General features: G+C 39.2%; 2 protein-coding genes across 6 annotated transcripts in view; one reads left to right on the top strand and one right to left on the bottom strand.

The window, feature by feature from the left end:
• The window catches only part of Pdss2 (Decaprenyl diphosphate synthase subunit 2), a 176365-nt gene extending 160084 nt beyond the window's left edge, over positions 1-16281 (bottom strand). Inside the window, exon 1 of the mRNA XM_067138897.2 lies at positions 15898-16281. Within this exon, the coding sequence (XP_066994998.2) occupies positions 15898-16250 (353 nt within the window). The 5' untranslated portion in view covers positions 16251-16281. The remainder of the gene's footprint in view (positions 1-15897) is intronic.
• The window catches only part of Rrp1 (Recombination repair protein 1), a 279367-nt gene that overhangs the window by 75054 nt on the left and 184914 nt on the right, over positions 1-19399 (top strand). For 3 of the 5 annotated variants that reach the window (XM_067156745.2, XM_067156754.2, XM_067156770.2), the window contains exon 1: positions 17190-17406. The exons of 1 other annotated variant lie outside the window; for it this stretch is intronic. In XM_067156745.2, the coding sequence (XP_067012846.2) occupies positions 17371-17406 (36 nt within the window). In that variant the 5' untranslated portion in view covers positions 17190-17370. Of the gene's footprint in view, positions 1-17189; positions 17407-19399 lie in introns of those variants that run through there. One more of the 5 variants, XM_067156762.2, reaches the window with a different exon arrangement.

Genomic DNA, 19399 nt, shown 5'->3' with positions numbered 1-19399 from the left:
GGGGCTACTATAGCAACTCTCCATTCATCTGGTATAGCTCCTTCGGCCAAACAATAATCAAATAAGTACTTCAGATATGGTACTATATCCCAACCCATTGTCTTTAGTATATCCCCAGAAATCTGATCAATTCCAGCCGCTTTTCTAGTTTTCAACTTTTGTATCTTATTGTAAATGTCATTGTTATCATATGTAAATTTTATTACTTCTTTGGCCTTAGTCTCTTCCTCTATCTCGACATTATCCTTGTAACCAACAATCTTTACATACTGCTGACTGAATACTTCTGCCTTTTGAAGATCCTCACATACACACTCCCCTTGTTCATTAATTATTCCTGGAATGTCCTTCTTGGAACCTGTTTCTGCCTTAAAATACCTATACATACCCTTCCATTTTTTACTAAAATTTGTATGACTGCCAATTATGCTTGCTATCATGTTATCCTTAGCTGCCTTCTTTGCTAGATTCAATTTTCTAGTAAGTTCCTTCAATTTCTCCTTACTTCCACAGCCATTTCTAACTCTATTTCTTTCCAGTCTGCACCTCCTTCTTAGTCTCTTTATTTCTCTATTATAATAAGGTGGGTCTTTACCATTCCTTACCACCCTTAAAGGTACAAACCTGTTTTTGCATTCCTCAACAATTTCTTTAAACCCATCCCAGAGTCTGTTTACATTTTTATTTACCGTTTTCCACCGATCATAGTTACTTTTTAGAAACTGCCTCATACCTGCTTTATCAGCCATATGGTACTGCCTAACAGTCCTACTTCTAAGACCTTCCTTTCTATCACATTTATTTTTAACTACCACAAAAACAGCTTCATGATCACTAATACCATCTATTACTTCAGTTTCCCTATAGAGCTCATCTGGTTTTATCAGCACCGCATCCAAAATATTTTTCCCTCTGGTTGGTTCCATCACTTTCTGAATCAGCTGTCCTTCCCATATTAACTTATTTGCCATTTGTTGGTCATGCTTCCTGTCGTTCGCATTTCCTTCCCAATTGACATCTGGCAAATTCAGATCTCCCGCTACAATCACATTTCTTTCCATGTCGTTTCCCACATAGCTGACTATCCTATCAATAATTCCGAATCCGCGTCAGTGCTTCCCTTTCCCGATCTATACACTCCAAATATATCAAGTTGCCTATTATCTTTAGAAAAACTCCAGGATAGTTACAATCTTCAAGAAAGAGGATCGCAGTATTTGTGAAAACTACCGTGGTATATCCCTGCTCTACATAGCTGCAAAAATGTGTTAAGTGTCATACGGTACTTTCATATGTGTGTACACCGGCTATGCCCCCCTCCACACCATCTCATATCATTATTTATCCTCTGGTTTTCTCCACATTCTTCAGCTCTGTTCTATTCTATCCTGATGTCTTTCGGTACATTTTATTATTACTTATTTCTATTTATTTCTTCTACCACATTCGTCCCTGATTCGTGTATGTCCTCTATGTTACTTCTCATGCACACATGGTGTGATAAAACATCTTAGTGGGAGCTTAATGTTGTCATCAGCTCCCGCTTGGAGCGCTGTGCCAGTATACAGCGAGCCACCTGGTGATGAATGAGCATACCACTACAGTTCCAACCGTAATGCATCTTAAATTCAAATGCTCATTATTGTAGAAGTCTTCCTCGTGAACAGTCGAGATTTTCTTCTGAAGGCGCACAGCAAAGTTCTCTGCAAAACGTAAATAGTTTTACCTTGTTTCCTTGACATGGCATAAGCCCAAAAGCCCATAATTATCATTTCTCACATTGTTTAATATCTCATAGTAAAGAGGAAGGACCAGTCTGCCTAGTAACATCAGAATGCCATCACCAGGTGATGTAATAATGCCACCGTCTTGAGGTACTAAAATTGCCATGCTGTGCAGCTAACAGTTTGTGTAGCTCTGGCCTCCTATATGGAGCACATTATGTGAGGTGCCATTTGGTTTGTCTTTTTAAGTTCTACAAGTATATGGTGAAAATAATGAACATTTGACAAAACTGTTGTGCAAGGAAATGTGAAGAACTTTTCTCAAAATGTGACATATGGACAATAAATGGCTTCACAGTTATCGAAAACTCTTTCCAGAGTATCTTATTTGAATTCCAGAGTGTCCAAAATCACCGGTGCTGAGCGTCAAAGTCCTTTTCGGGAACGTCTCCAAATTAAGGCGGCTGAGTGGTGTGAGGTGAGTTCCACGCAAATACTGCACAAAGCATTATTTATATGTGTTGAAGAGAGGAAGGCAAAGGAGGGAGGTTATGATACACACTTGAAGAAGTGGAAGAAACTCCGGAAGATGGTTGAAACTTGGAGAATGTGATGGCGATCACGTCATCTGAAGTTCCCCGAAGCATTTCCACTTGGCATGAACCATCTGGTGATGACGAACGAACGAATGTGGAAAACACCAAAAGAAAACAATATAGAAAGGACAAGGAAGAGAACTACCTACATAAATCCTTGATGGCTCGCAACCATGTATTACTTAATTGATAGCCAGTGTCCCTGTTAAAATTGTTAGAATTTTACATATTTCCACAGCTTCCTGTATAATCCTAGACCTGTAGTGTTTAGTGTGGATAAAACCTCAAACATCCTGGAACATAACATCATGACCCGACGATAGGGCGTGCTCAGCTAATGCTGACTTGTTTGGCTGGTTGAGATGGACATTTCTTTGGTGTTCCTTGATGCGAGGCCCAATGGACCGGGCATGTTTGGCCAATGTATACCTTGCCGCCAGTACAAGGAATTATGTACACCCCAGAGTGTAATAGTGAGGACAATTTGTCCTTGCTTTAACCTAAATTGTGAGCAATTTTAGTGACAGTGCCAAACATGGTTTTTATATTGTGCTTGCGGAGGACCTTGGCAGTTCGGTCTGTGGTCTTGTGAATGTAAAGCAGGTAGGCAGTTCTCTTCACTTCTTCCTTCTGTGAATTTTGCTTAGTTGTCCTTCTGGGATGCAGGGCTCTATGAATCTGTACATCGTTGTAACCATTACCCTTGAACGTGACTAATGCTCCATAAAGGTATTAGCCACTATCAGCGAGAGCGGACTTCCCACAGCCACGTCTGTCTGTTTGTAAAATTGCCCACCCCACAAGAAATAGTATAATGTAAATCAAAAGCTAACAGTTTCCACCTATTCAACATTATTTACTGTAACCTTAAAACAGTTACTTGTATTTGACGAAACTAGTTTTGGCCTTGCTAGAGACCATCATCAGTCAAAATCAATAAAGTTAAGGCAAGGCATGAATTATAGACAAAATTTATGAAGCAAGCATGTGTTGTTGATATTCAGTGCAAGACAAGTGAAGATTTGGATGTCTATCACTAATCACAATCACACGTCTTGTGTAAGTTCTCACTTTTATTCCAATTTGAAGAATGCACTTCACAGAAGACCAGGTGAAACATTTAAATTACTAGCACACGAAGAATCTTTTTTTAATTCAGTTCAGCTGAAACAAGTGTGAACAGAATACTGTTGATGAGAAAGTGTTGAGATGTTCATTTGTTTCTAATATGGATCATTGAAAAAGTTGAAAAAGCAAAAGCAAAGAAATAGAATAAAGCTGAGTTGTAGATGGGACGTATAGTGTAGTCTAAGGTAAGGCAGAGGGATGTGGAATTGGGGGGGGGGGGGTGATTGCTGGAGGGAATCTGGAGAAAATAAAGGAGGAGGTTGAAAATAATTTTGTTTTACTGAAAATATAAATTAATAGATCAAATTAAGGGTTTGTTTTTTCTGATATCTCTTTAAGTTTTCATCAAATATATGTAACTTTTTAAAGTTTACAACAAATAGTATTGAATAGGTGGAGGAGACCTTTAGCTTTTGTTTTACATTACAGTATAGGGCCTATTGCTCTTCAATATGGAATAATATGAAATTTATTACCTATGACCACAAGAAATAGCTCGGAGTCATGCAGTGGTGAAACAGCTTAGTAATATCCTCACGGAACAGATGCTCAATGAGAGACATGACCAATGTATAGATGTTGTTTCCCATAGAGAACCTGAAATATTTGTCCTGAATGAGTATATTTTTATAATACCAATATAAATGGTCCGTTACTGGACTCATTTGGGACAAATATTTCAGGTTCCCTATGGGAATTAACATCTATACACCTGATGGCCACACAGGCATCAATTTTTGGTAATGAGACAAAGTCTCTCATAGTGCATTGGCACTGCCGGTGACTCCAAATAGCCTACGCAGTTGCCTCCACGGTATGCACAAGCCATGCGTCTTGGTGGGTGAGCTATTTACCAACTGATGAGCCCGGCTTAGCACACTGGGGTGAAACGCTGGCAACCAGGAATGAGTTAGCTGGAAAGTTTATAATGTCCAATAGCGGACCATTTATATTGGTATTAGACATGACCAAGTCAACTGGCACTTGAGTGAACAAGGACTCCACATCGAAACTCATCAGAAGTGCATTAGGTTGAAGGATTATGGTTCTGACTTTATGGCATGTTGCAGTTTCTGCAAAGTGTCATAATAGCGCTGCACATTGATTGTGGTTCCACGCTTAAGGAAGTCGACAAGCAGAGGACCCCTGCAGTCAAAGAAGAAGGTCATCATGACTTTACCGGAACTTGTGTGAACAGCCTTGCATTTTTTGGCATGGGACAATTGCAATGTTTCCATTGTTAGCTTTGCTGTTTCCTCTTGGGCTCGAAATGGTAGCACCACATTTCATCCCCTGTGACGATATGGGACAGAAATGCATACTCTTCCTCGTGGTACCGCTGCAGACGACTCAAATATGACGCTATTCTGTCAATCTTTTGTCCCACCGTCAGTTGATCCTGAACCCACTGCATGCAAATTTTGCGAAAATGCAAATGATCTTTGATAACTGCATGCACGGAGCCATGGCTAATGCCAACCTGAACACGAATTTCTTTCTCCATGATACATCAGTTTTCCCACATAAGGCCATCACATCAGGAGTAATGGCTCGATGCGCCTATCCTGGGCGCGCATTCAGTGATGTGTGCACTTCTCGGAATCTCCTATGCCACTCATGCACACTTGTGATCGACATGTAGTGTTCACCATACACAGCAGACATGCGGTGATGAGTTTTACGCACTCCAGTACCCTCCGCCACCAAAAAACGTACCAGACCTCTCTGATTGCCTCCATTTCTACAGTTGGACGAACACACTAGACCAGACCGTGCACCAACAAAGACATAACCCAACAACAGCATGCACCTGTGAGTTGTCACTATGCAGTTCCCTTACCGCAGTGATGGCAGTATCGATACGTGACAACAGCGTTGCCATCTTTTGCACGGAATGTGTCTTATGGCAGGTGTTTGGTTTCATTTGACTGACCCTTATATTATACCAAATCAAACTTCTACAAAATCTGCTGGGAAGATGCACACTTTCCAAAAGCTATACCAAGAATGAATATTGGTGGAGGTAAGAGAAGTTAAACTAAAATCATCACAACTCATCTGAGATGGAAAAATCAAAGAAAGTTAGACTGACTTATAAGACTAGGTCAAAGAGAGGTGTATGAACAAAATTAAATCAATAGGAGACTGAACTAACACCGCAGTACATGGAAAGAAATGTAATATAGGGCCTATGTAAAAGGTACATAATGCTACTGGTAAAGAATATTCAAGTAAAATATTTCAAAAGAATTGTTACTACAAATAATTTAAAACTTCTTACTCTCTTCACAGAACGACACTCAAGAGTGCCAAGTTTAAAAAGTTTAATTTTCTGCTGATTATGTAGCTGAGGTTTGAATCAGTGTGTAAGAAAGCAAGGCAGCAAACTTTTAGTAAAAGATCTAAAGGAAAGCAGCATAATTTGTTCTGAGTGATATTGGACAAAAGAGTAGTTACAAAATTGTTGCAAACATTAGGTTGGGAAGACTAGGGAGTAAAGAGATGAGCTGCTCAACTACGGTAAGTGGTGTGTTTTGAGCTGTCACTGGAGAGGTGGCGTGAAATGACATTAGTAAACAAATAAGCTTCAAAGTAGATTTTTAAAGTAGGAAGGACCATCATGTAAAGATTAATTTGGATTTCAAGAGTATAAATTGGGGCAAATACTTGGTTATAGGAAGAGGAATTAGAGACTGGAACAATTTACTAAGGGAGATAGTTGACTGCTTTCAGAGACTTTGAAATTGTTTAAGAAAAGATCACGTAAATAACTGATACTGAATCTGCCACCTGGGCAACAACCCAAAATGCAGATTTGTGGCAAGTGGTTAATGATGATCAATATTTTAGATTCAGAAGGTAAAATGGATTCTATCAATATTGACCTATCCAAGGCTTTTGATAGGGTAGATCATGGAAGGTTACTGACGAAAATGAGGACTGGACTAGACAAAAGAGTGGTTAAATGGGTGGCTAAATTTCTAGAAAAAAGAACTCGGAGAACTAGAGTAGGTGAAGTGTTGTGTGATCCTGTAATTAATATGAGGTGACTCTCGCAGGGCAGAATTTTTGGACCTTTATGTTTTGTTATGTAGGCTAGCCTATAGAAATTATATGAGTAAAGAACTGGAATCACAGAAAAAGCTTTTTACAGATGATGTTATACTGTGCACCCCGATACCAAAAAGAACCAACTGAACTAGAAGTAACCAAAAAGGGAAGGGAAGAAAGTGGAACCAACACCCAAATCAACCATGGAAGAGTCACAACTGCAGTTACAAGGCACAACGAAGTAGAGAAGTAGACAATGCAACAAACTAGGCCAAAGGATAAAGTGGTACACCACCAGATGGAGGATATGAACAACACCGACCAGGAGGACAACGGACACAACAATGCGAAGAGTGCAGAACAGATAATTATAAACACGCTCATAGCAGCAACCAAAGTGAACACGAATGGAGAGAAAGGGATGGCAATCACGATAATACGTGGAAGAATGATGGGAAAAGAAGAATGCAGAAAATGAATGAAGATAGTTTTGCGTATAAAACTTCAGCCAACAACGGAATAGACAAGTATAATACTCAGATGACAGGGAAACCTAGACCAATAACTCCACAAAGGAGTAATATGCAAAGCCGCCATCTTAACAAAACGCAAGCAGAAACGCCACCGAGAAAGGAATATGTGAAAGCTACCAAACAAGGAGAAATGAGACTAAAACCTGCAGAAAAGAGTGCATGGCTTTATGCTGCAAAACTAAGTCAAGACACTACTACAGATGACGTAGTTACATACTTTGAAACTATGGACAGAGAGGAATCAAGATTTGGCATTCTGAATTTCTACAATTTTCAGACATATGCAAGACAATACACAAATAGAGGAAGACCGTCCGGTGGTGTTGCCTGTGTAGTCAAACCACACCTGGGCCCAATAAAGCTACTATGGAGGGAGAAGGATATAACAGTTATAGAAACAAAACTACGTGTGATAGTGGCGGCTTATTGTAATCATGAACAAACTACTACGGACATAATATACTGTCTTGGAGCAGCTTCTAGCTGGTGATCTAAATTGTAGAATGGATATAGAAAATTCACAGAGTAATGAAGTAGTCATTTATCAAAGAATGCAAGGTTTTCAAGTCTGAAATCGAAGCCAAGACTGGGCATACATAATTCACAATGGGGCTAGTAAAATAGACCTCATATGCACCAGAGGAATTCCTGGAAAAAGTAGTGCCAATACAATAGCCTACTGCCAGAAGGAGCTGCTATCTGCAAACATATCCCAGTCAGCTTAGAAGTAGATGGTGAAGTTAAGGATGATATTCCAGCAACAGCAACTAACAATACAATCAAGAAAATAAACATAGATAAAGTGAGAGAAATTATGGAGGATATACCAAGGAGATATTGATGACGCTGCAACATGGATCCAATACTGCATCAATAGTGCAGCAGCCCCATATGTACAAGGGAGAAAAGCAAAACCATGGTTTGACGAATCATGCTATATTCAGAGGAAGGAGACCATGAAAAAAACTTCACAACACGAGATAAAAGAAAGACGACAAAATATTGGAAGAATATCGGCAGCAGAGGAAAAGCTATAAAGACATGCTCAAAAAGAAGAAAAGGGAATACAAAGAAGAGGCACAAAGAAAGGTCATTATGGAAGCTGAGTCAGACTTGTATAGGGCTCTACGACCAAACATTCAAAGATTCCAACCCAACATATCAATGGAAATCTGGGAAGAACATATCAAGGAAGTAACCTGTGCAAAAGAATCAAGACCTAAAATCAGACCCCCAGAAGACCTGGATATGACAGAATCCATTACAGAAAGGGAGATTTTAAAGGCTATGCAGAAAATGAGGAATAATACATCTCCTGGACCGGATGGAATCAGGACTGAACATCTAAAGCAGGGCCTCTCAAACACTCAAAATCTCACGCGTGCATATCGAGGTGCAGAGACTCCGTGCACTGTGCATCGTTCCGACTCGACTCAACTCGGCTTGACTCGGATGCTGTAGTGCGCTGAGAACGACGAAGCGTTAGGTGATAGACGGCTTGTTTATCAGTGAAATAGATAAGCGCAAGACAACAACATAATAATGGAGTAACCTGGACTTCCGAAAGTCCATATCAATCGAACTGGGAACTTTCGTATTTCTTTGTCAGTCGTGACGATAAAGCCAAAAATGCTTAATCCGTGGGACAATAATTATGTGATAACTTAATCAAAAATATCTATTTTCCATTACAAAGGCTTTGCTCAAATTCTACGAGAATTTTTCGAAAGAAGATTTTCCTAAGCTGCATCGAGAAGCAGCTAAGATTATTTATATGTTAGGTTCCACATGCATATGTGAAAGGTATTTTTTTCTACTTTGACTGGTACGAAAACTAGATTGCGTACGAGTAGGCCTATTTCTGATTGTAATTTAAAAAGGCTCTCAAATTGCTGTCAGCCGGTCCCTTGTTGCAGGCATAACTGGTATCATTGCAAAGATAAAGGAAGAGCTAGAGAAGATAAATTGTCTGCTCAAACCAAATTGAAAGAAGGGTGTTTTTTAACACCGGTAACGTTGTTCCATACAACAGTGTCACCGCTCACCGTACATAAACATTTCGCAGTGAGGGGAGGATCAGCGGGGAAGGTGGAGAAGGCGAAGACAGGCCGATCGGGTGAGACAGGTGTAGGGGAAGTTTGCACTCTGGTCAACCTAGTGAAGTCGTCTCCTGCACCTTGCGCCCGTGCACCCTGAGAGGCCCTGATCTAAAGCAAACTACAGATGAACTGTTACCAGTATGGATGGTTCTATTAAACAAATGTTTAGAACTCAGACGAATACCAAGTGAATGGAGGAAATCAACAATTAAACTACTATATAAGGGAAAGGGGAGTACTGATGATCCAAACTCGTACCAGGGAATTGCATTGGAGTCGGTTGCCCTGAAGCTATTAACAGGGATACTGACATCCAGGATAATTGTAATTATAGACACACTGCTGCCAGAAGAGCAATGTGGCTTCCGTAAACAAAATTCAGCACTCATGGCAGCAGAGAATCTACTACGACATATAACAATGACGTTGGAGAAACCTAAAGGCAAACTTTATGTATTACATGTCATAAACTTTATGTAGTCTTTGTTGATTACTCAATGGCTTTTGATTTAGTCAACAGAACTATACTTACCGGTATGAACAAGTTAGAAATGCTAACAGGCAGAACAAGAACAATGACCCTCATATCGAATATATTAGCAGAAAATTACATACAAGTCTATGACGGAGTTGGGAATTCAAGCTGGATAATGCAAACGAATGGAGTACTTCAAGGTGATCCCCTGAGCCCCACCCTATTTAATGCGTGCTCACATACGATGTTGGTGACAGAATTCGAGAAGCAACAAAGGCAAAATTATACATCTATGCAGATGATATGACAATAGCTTCAGAGCAGATAAATGACTTGCGAAAGGCAATAGACATATTAAGTGACTGGGCCCAGAAAAACGAAGTTACAATCAATGAGGACAAGACGGAAATGATAATTTTTCGAAACGGTGGAAGGCCAGCAGTTTCCGACGAAGTGACCTGCAACAACAAGGAACTGAAAATAGTCAACAATTTCAAATACCTAGGCATTACCCTACAGGTTACAGGAAGAAGCTTTAGGCTACACATAAGATCAAGTCAAGTTTTATGAAGCATTGAGTGACATCGTGGTCAGGGTCAACAGCAAGGATAGAATAGTGCTAATGGGCGATTTCAATGCGAGAGTTGGGAATAGAACTGAAGGATACGAAAGGGTGATTGGTAAATGTGGGGAAGATATGGAAGCTAATGGGAATGGGAAGCGTTTGCTGGACTTCTGTGCTAATATGGGTTTAGCTGTTACGAATACATTCTTCAAGCATAAGGCTATTCACCGGTACACATGAGAGGCTAGGGGTACCAGATCCATAATAGACTATATCTTAACAGACTTTGAATTCAGGAAATCTTTTAGGAATGTACGAGTTTTTCGGGGGTTTTTCGATGATACAGACCATTATCTGATCTGTAGTGAACTAAGTATCTCTAGGCCTAGGGTGGAGAAAGTGAAATCTGTCTGCAAACGAATAAGGGTAGAAAATCTCCAGGATGAGGAAATTAGACAGAAGTACATGGATATGATTAGTGAGAAGTTTCGAACAGTAGACAGTAAGCAGGTTCAGGATATAGAAAGTGAATGGGTGGCATACAGGGATGCTGTAGTAGAAACAGCAAGGGAATGCGTAGGAACAACTGTGTGTAAAGATGGAAAAAGGCGAACATCTTGGTGGAATGATGAAGTGAGAGCAGCCTGTAAACGTAAAAGGAAGGCTTATCAGAAATGGCTCCAATCAAGGGCCGAGGCAGACAGGGATTTGTACGTAGATGAAAGAAACAGAGCAAAACAAATAGTTGTTGAATACAAAAAGAAGTCATGGGAAGATTTTGGTAATAACCTGGAAAGGCTAGGTCAAGCAGCAGGGAAACCTTTCTGGACAGTAATAAAGAATCTTAGGAAGGGAGGGAAAAAGGAAATGAACAGTGTTTTGAGTAATTCAGGTGAACTCATAACAGATCCCAGGGAATCACTGGAGAGGTGGAGGGAATATTTTGAACATCTTCTCAATGTAAAAGGAAATCATCATGGTGGTGTTGCAAACAGTCAAGCTCATGGGGAGGAGGAAAATGATGTTGGTGAAATTATGCTTGAGGAAGTGGAAAGGATAGTAAATAAACTCCATTGTCATAAGGCAGCAGGAATAGATGAAATTAGACCTGAAATGGTGAAGTATAGTGGGAAGGCAGGGATGCAATGGCTTCATAGAGTAGTCAAATTAGCGTGGAGTGTTGGTAAGGTACCTTCAGATTGGACAAAAGCAGTAATTGCACCTATCTATAAGCAAGGGAACAGGAAGGATTGCAACAACTATCGAGGTATCTCATTGATTAGTATACCAGGCAAAGTATTCACAGGCATCTTGGAAGGGAGGGTGCGATCAGTCGTTGAGAGGAAGTTGGATGAAAACCAGTGTGGTTTCAGACCACAGAGAGGCTGTCAGGATCAGATTTTCAGTATGCGCCAGGTAATTGAAAAATGCTACGAGAGGAATAGGCAGTTGTGTTTATGTTTCGTAGATCTAGAGAAAGCATATGACAGGGTACCGAGGGAAAAGATGTTCGCTGTACTGGGGGACTATGGAATTAAAGGTAGATTATTAAAATCAATCAAAGGCATTTATGTTAACAATTGGGCTTCAGTGAGAATTGATGGTAGAATGAGTTCTTGGTTCAGGGTACTTACAGGAGTTAGACAAGGCTGTAATCTTTCACCTTTGCTGTTTGTAGTTTACATGGATCATATGCTGAAAGGTATAAAATGGCAGGGAGGGATTCAGTTAGGTGGAAATGTATTAAGCAGCCTGGCCTATGCTGACAACTTGGTCTTAATGGCAGACTGTGCCGAAAGCCTGCAGTCTAACATCTTGGAACTTGAAAATAGGTGCAATGAGTATGGTATGAAAATTAGCCTCTCGAAGACTAAATTGATGTCAGTAGGTAAGAAATCCAACAGAATTGAATGTCAGATTGGTGATACAAAGCTAGAACAGATCGATAATTTCAAGTATTTAGGTTGTGTGTTTTCCCAGGATGGTAATATAGTAAGTGAGATTGAATCAAGGTGTAGTAAAGCTAATGCAGTGAGCTCGCAGTTGCGATCAGCAGTATTCTGTAAGAAGGAAGTCAGCTCCCAGACAAAACTATCTTTACATCGGTCTGTTTTCAGACCAACTTTGCTATATAGGAGCGAAAGCTGGGTGGACTCAGGATATCTTATTCATAAGTTAGAAGTAACAGACATGAAAGTAGCAAGAATGATTGCTGGTACAAACAGGTGGGAACAATGGCAGGAGGGAACTCAGAATGAGGAGATAAAGGCTAATTTAGGAATGAACTCGATCGATGAAGCTGTACGCATAAACCGGCTTCGGTGGTGGGGTCATGTGAGGCGAATGGAGGAGGATAGGTTACCTAGGAGAATAATGGACTCTGTTATGGAGGATAAGAGAAGTAGAGGGAGACCAAGACGACGATGGTTAGACTCTGTTTCTAACGATTTAAAGATAAGAGGTATAGAACTAAATGAGGCCACAACACTAGTTGCAAATCGAGGATTGTGGCGACGTTTAGTAAATTCTCAGAGGCTTGCAGACTGAACGCTGAAAGGCATAACAGTCTATAATGATAATGTATGTATGTATGTATGTATGTATAAGATCAAAAACAGCTGCCGCAATAAATGCTATAAACGACATTGGACATATAAATCTCATTTCACTGGAAACAGCAATGTCACTTTTTCAAACGAAGGTGCTGCCCGTTCTGACATATGGACTTGAGCTAATATGGAAATTCCTTAACTTCATGCAAGAGATAGAAAAGACAAAATCCAGACTTCTCAAAAGAGCCCTTGGTGTATCAAAGACAACCAGATCCAGACTGGTATACGAGCTTGCAAGAGAAACGTTCCTAATAGGCTAGATGATCTACAGATGAGTCTACTACTACCGACTACAGAAAGTTACAACAAGCTGCTCCAAGACCTACAGAATAAAAAACGGAATATACCGATGGAATTCTTCACAACTAAAGCGATGCTAGACAGAAGATGGACGCAACCTCTGGGTGAAATGAGGCAAGTCGTGACCTGGCTTGCAGTTCATGGTTTCCATCACAAGATCTGCTCCCGAAAAGTGTTTCATGATCCAGATGAAAATTGCGTGTATGAACTATGTAACAGTATATGCGGAACTTACCACATGACCACGTGCCCAAACCGAATCAGGTCAAAAGTGGAATATAGCAAGGAGTGACATGACTGCTCAGTACTAGGAAATATGCTGTATTACTAAAAAGAATATGATATATGTATCATTATGGCCATTCAGCCGCAATAAATTCTTTATTATTATACTGTATAAGAGTAGTAAATGAGTTGCCGAATTGTGAGCGACTGCAGGGGGACCTAGAAAATATTGTGAGGCTGATAACAGACAATGGTATGATGATCAATATTATTAATGAAAAGGTGCGCCCAATAGGACATTTAATACATTCTGTTAATTTTCTGTGCTATAAGAGCATAGAGATTTTGTTCGCCTCTTGCAAACCGTAAAATGATACTGTTCACATTTCTGGCTGCATAATGTGCAAATACATTGATCATTTGCTTGTTGAAACTTTTTGTTAACACATAGTTTACGGTTTGCAAGAGTCGAACAAAATCTCTATGCTCTGATAGCACAGAAAATTAACAGAATGTATTAAATGCTCTTTCGGATGCACCTTTTCATTAACAATAATTTGTTGATAATGTGAAAATCGGAACAAGCATAGCTAAACGTAGGTGGACTGCAAAGAAAAAATCTGACTTGGAAGGAAGGCAGCGAAAATGTGCCAATTATTGTATTCTAAAATTAATTTTCCATGTTTATGGTTATCCCGTGGAATTGTGTAGATATTTTGAGACTGGGCTGTGGTGTTGATTTTGAAAAGTTCATGTAAGTTACATCTGAAATATGGGGAAAGCTCATAAATGCCGTAAAGTGTTCCATGTTTCTAAGGACATACAGTCTGTAGAATCGAGGAAAGAAGACACGGGTGTTTTGGGAAAGCCTCATGTTCTGGAGCCTACACCATCTGCTAATTGGAAGTTGTTTCTGGCCTCTTAAGGACCTACTGAACCTAAGAAATCCTTTTGGTATAGGAGTAACTTTGTGCATAAAGTGACGTCTAATTCACCATATAAATCTTCATCTGAGTTGAGTGAACCTAATACCAAGAGACTGACGATCATTGCTATGGATTGTGAAATGGTGGGGGTCGAGGATCAGAAGAAAAACATGTTAGCAAGAGTGTCTATTGTGAATAGGTTTGCTGAGTGTGTTTATGATACATATGTTAAACCAACAGAACCTGTGAAAGATTACAGAACATGGGTTAGTGGTATCAGTCATCACAATTTAGAAAATGGTGAAGATTTTTTTAAATGTTAAACGAGAAATAAGTGATATCTTGCGAGGACGTATAGTTGTTGGCCATGCATTAAAGAACGATTCCAGTGCCCTTGGCATAAAGCATCCTAAAAGAAGTATACGTGATACAGCTAAATATAGCACATTTAGAAAAATGTTCAGTATGAAGGCACCTTCCTTGCATAAATTAGCTAAAGTGTTACTGGGTGTTTCTATACAGAACAGCTAGAACAGCAACCTAAATAGTAATGTGGCACTTTGGTACCCATCCTGCTTGTTTGTGATAACTAGGCATGAATAGGTTAGAATGCAAACGTATTTGAACAAGGTGCAAGTATAATGTAGCTGCTCTACAGTTATGTTGGTGTTTACAGATCTATGATGATAAATTGGATGAAAATTCAAGTTGTAAATTTCACCAAGAGTCCTCTCAGTTTTAATTACTGTGTTGAGGGGGGGTGATAATACATCATGGGGAAGTCTCTAGTACATAGGTATTAAAATAAGGAATGATGAAAGGTTACAGATCTACTGATATTCACACCTATTTAGGTGATGTAGTAAGAATGTAAAGGAGAGGGCTAAGTCTCTGGTAAGACTCCAATTAGAGTAATTCTAAGACTACTTGATACAAGAACTGCAAAAAATCCAAAAGAAAGCAGCAAGATTTGTTCTGAGTGATTTCCAACAAAGGAGTAGTGTTACAAAAATGTTGCAAACTTTGGACTGGGTAGACTTGGAAGTAAGGAGACGAAGTATGTTTCGACCTGTCAGTGGAGAGAATGACGTGGAATGACATTAGTAGACAAATGAGCTTGAACGGAGCTTTTACAAGTTAAGTTGTAATTCAAGAGGACAAATCAGGGCAAATATTCGTTTATAAGTCGGGCTGATGACCTAGATGTTAAGACCCTTTAAACAACAAGCATCATCATTTATAGAACGAGGAGTAAGGGAGTGGAATCATCAAGGGAAATGTTTGATAAATTTCGAAGTTGTCTGAAATTTTCAAAAAAAAAAAAAAAAAAAAAAAAAATCCTAGGTAAATACTTGATACCAGTGAAACTGCCACCTGGGTGACAGTCCTAAATGCAGATCATTGTTCACCGATTGATGCAAGAGGTTGTAAAATAGTTAAGTTATAGACATGAATTTTACCAGGTCGAGAATTTACTAACTATATGAATAACGTTCAGTTAACTACATCGTTTTATAGGTAAGTACGGTAGTTACGGTAATAAAAACTTAAAACAGCGTAGTTATTCGGGGAGACACAATAATATTAAATAAATGAAAATGCTCAAAGTATGTAAGCTTAACTTACTGCGAACAATTAGCCTACAACATGAAAGTTATCATACTTAGCGGTTTTCAATAACGGATGGTTCGAGCCCACTAGTTTTCGTAAATGAAGAGCCACATTGGCTATCTCGTCGCTGAGCAGCCATCTCAAACTTAGAAACGATGTTGGATAACCAACAATCTTCTCCGCTTCAGAAACAGCCTTATTCCAATCCGGTTTTTGATTTTGAGCCAGCTTCCCAGCTGCCGTCCTTAGTTTTGCACTTGTGTGAAGACTTCTTGAAGAATAATCGTTCGTTGTACCAGAAAACTGTACTCCAGACGTCGATAGTCGAGCTGTGTATTTAATAACTGATGAAATAAAATTGTATCTGTGAGTCAACACAGCACAACACGATTTAATAGACGACATTGTCACTGTAGCACTACTTACAATGACGACCCCATTCCTTTCCCAACTGAGAAAGGTTGGAGAAAATATTTACGTCATGCCAAGACGATCCTTACTTTATAACGGTGCCATAACCTGCTTGTCAAAGTGAAAGTCTTTCCAACGTTCTATTTACGTACGATTTCAGATACTCGATATGATAAATGTTTGTAACTCAATGTACAGTATAAGGAGTATTAGGGCACTTAGAATTGTGAACATGTTTCTCAATTTATCACTACAGTAACGATTTTATTTATCAGAAATGGCATTTAAGCTGAAAGTCATTATTATATTACTTTCTCTTAAGCACGGAGGTTGGAGGACTACATTGGGCATCAGACTATACCACAGCACTTCCCAAATTCATGGTCTAAAGGACCAAAGGACCAAAGGACGCTAACGTATCGTAACGCACGGCGCTATAAAATTCCCAGCTGTTCGCTCAACTCCGCTAATCAGCAGCAATCATGGTTAGCATTGGCATGGCATATTTTTCCTCGGCTAATAGATATCGCGCTATTACACACTGCCCTACAAATAATGGTATTTTCTATTTGTTGATAAACTGCTTCTGCTCATACAGTATTTAGTTCTCAACTTCCTATGGTTTTAGTGTGTAGATTCATTCATGTTATGATTGTGTTGAATTCTATTTTTAAAACCGTAGGGATATTTTTGAACTGACAACTGTCTCCGAAAAGCCCTGTATTCTACACTTGAGGGTTTTTTCAGTAATAGCCATAAACAACCTTACAACTTCCCTTATTCCCTTATAAATATATGCTTTTGTGTACACAGACATATTTTAATGGGAATAGAACTTTTTTGTTTTAATGAAGTGAAGAAATATAGGGCTAAGTGTGTTTGGACATATTGGCATTCCTGGAATGGCGGCACTTTGCGCTTTATTGACAGAATTTCTTGCTGTGCGTTGTTTTAGGCATCATTTACTTCAAAGTACGAGAAAACGGGCGCAAATTTGCAGTATATATTAAGAGGTAGTAATGGTGGCTCTTTAATTAGTTGTTGTTTATTCCGTTATTCAGTGCTGTTAGTATCCACAAAGTTTCCGAATACTTTGCTTCTGCGGTTCTTAGGTATGCCTTCTAAAGGTAAACGAGTCGCGACGTACACGGTAAGCATGTAATATTGTGAAGGTTGCTGTTTTAACCGGTAGTGTTCATGAAAGTTTATTTTACGAAATACAGTATATTTTAGAGAGCGTCATGTCCAGGGTAAAATGTGATTTTTCTATTCCCTTCAGGTTACTTCGGGGCTGGTTGCATGTATAGATTTTATAGCTGACGCTGGTAAACAATTTGTAATGATGCGGCCGTATTCCACGTGGTTAGAGAGCTCATTATTTTCTAGGCAAGTTTCATATTTTCTCCCCGCTATTATGTGTGTAGTTTACTATTGTGTTTTAAAGTCCCTTGCTTCGGAAGCAACAAATCTTATCTTCTAGTCGATGGTGACCAAGTAGAAGCGTAGATCAAGACATTTAAACAGATATATTCAAATAAATTCGGAGTCTGTTTACTGACACCTGTCGTCAACGTGCATTGTTTTGAAAAGCAAAGGAGATCAATAATCAATTTATGTCAGTTCAAATATTTTTCTTTTAGCTGTGTTTTTGACATTACCTTCATAGTTAAAACAGGTGCAGTAGTAGGTGGATGTTGCATTCCATTAGGGACGGACGTCTTTTATGGCCTTAGGGTTTCTGTTGATATTCGGAAATGTTTTGAAGTATTTTACATATTATGTCAGTGTTGGATATTGATAGCTACAATGACCGTCAAAATGTTTCGGATAGACAGAGTTCCTTTATCTTTAACATAAAAAGATTAATAACAAACATATATAATTTAATTTCCGTTTCTCCAAAATGAATAGTTACACATAGAGATACCAAAAATTAATATGGACTTCATTTCTTGATACACAAAAAAATTGCAACTTATGAATGTAATTACAATAATAGAAACTTGCCTGTTTATAAATATTTGGACAAGAGTCCATATAGAAATATTAATGCTACATTATTCTTTCCTTCCTGCGAAGCACTTCAGTCAGGCGTCTCGGCATGCTTTTTACGAGTTTTCTTGTGGTGGAATGGGACCATTTTTCCCACTCTTGCAGTCGTCTCTTCACATCAGCTTTGGAATTTATGGAAAGTTTCTGGATGTTGTTTTCCAGTATATCCCACAGATTCTCTATGGGGTTAATGTCAGAACTTTGTGGGAGAGGATTCACAACTTTAGGCCAGTTGTACAACAACCATAGCTGTACATTATAGGCCGTATGTTTCAGGTCATCGTCCTGTTAAAATTTAAAACAGTCCTCAACTCCCATATTTTCTGCACTTTTCTTCAGGTTGTTTTTTTAAATCTGAAGATACTGGCGGTGGTCCATATTTCCGTCTATAAAAACCTGCTCACCTACTCCTTGAGTCGACAAACAGCCCCAAACCACATGTCCCCCTCCATGTTTTACCGTTGCCTTCATTTTTCTTTCTTCAAAATCTTTATTGGACTGTTTCCAAATTATGATGCACCCATCTGAGCCATAAACGTTGAATTTCGATTCATCGCAGAAAATTACAGTCTTTCACCAATTCATGTCTTTTTGGAGATGCTCCTTAGCAAATCGTTGTTGCTTGATCCTATTTATTTTATTGATATAGGGCTTCCTTCTTGCAGTTCGCCCGTAATAATCGCCTCTATATAACACTGTCCGGATTGTAGTTGCACAGATCTTCTTTCCAAACTCGCTCTCAACTGCAGTAGCAATATTGGTTGTAGTATGACGTGGGTTTCTTTTCACTTTTATTACTACTGCCCTCTTCTCTTCTAGTGAGGACCCTGAGGTGACCTGTCTGTGGCAAAGTTTCAGTTCGATCTTGCAATTTGTATCAGCAGATTATATCATTCACAGTACTTTTCTTCATGTTCAGCCAATCTGCGATTTGTCAAGGTGTTTTTCCTTTTTCATGATGGAATATTACTAAATGCCTTTGATCAAATGTACTGTTCTTTCCTCTGTGTTCCATTTCACCTGTGAATCATTGCGTCTGCTTTTTGCATGAGGAAGGCACTGAATGGGATCTGCCTGCACAATGCATAACA

Source organism: Anabrus simplex, chromosome 1 (assembly GCF_040414725.1).
Source record: "Anabrus simplex isolate iqAnaSimp1 chromosome 1, ASM4041472v1, whole genome shotgun sequence".
Lineage (NCBI taxonomy): Eukaryota > Metazoa > Arthropoda > Insecta > Orthoptera > Tettigoniidae > Anabrus > Anabrus simplex.
This window is presented reverse-complemented; position numbering and strand designations above follow the sequence as displayed.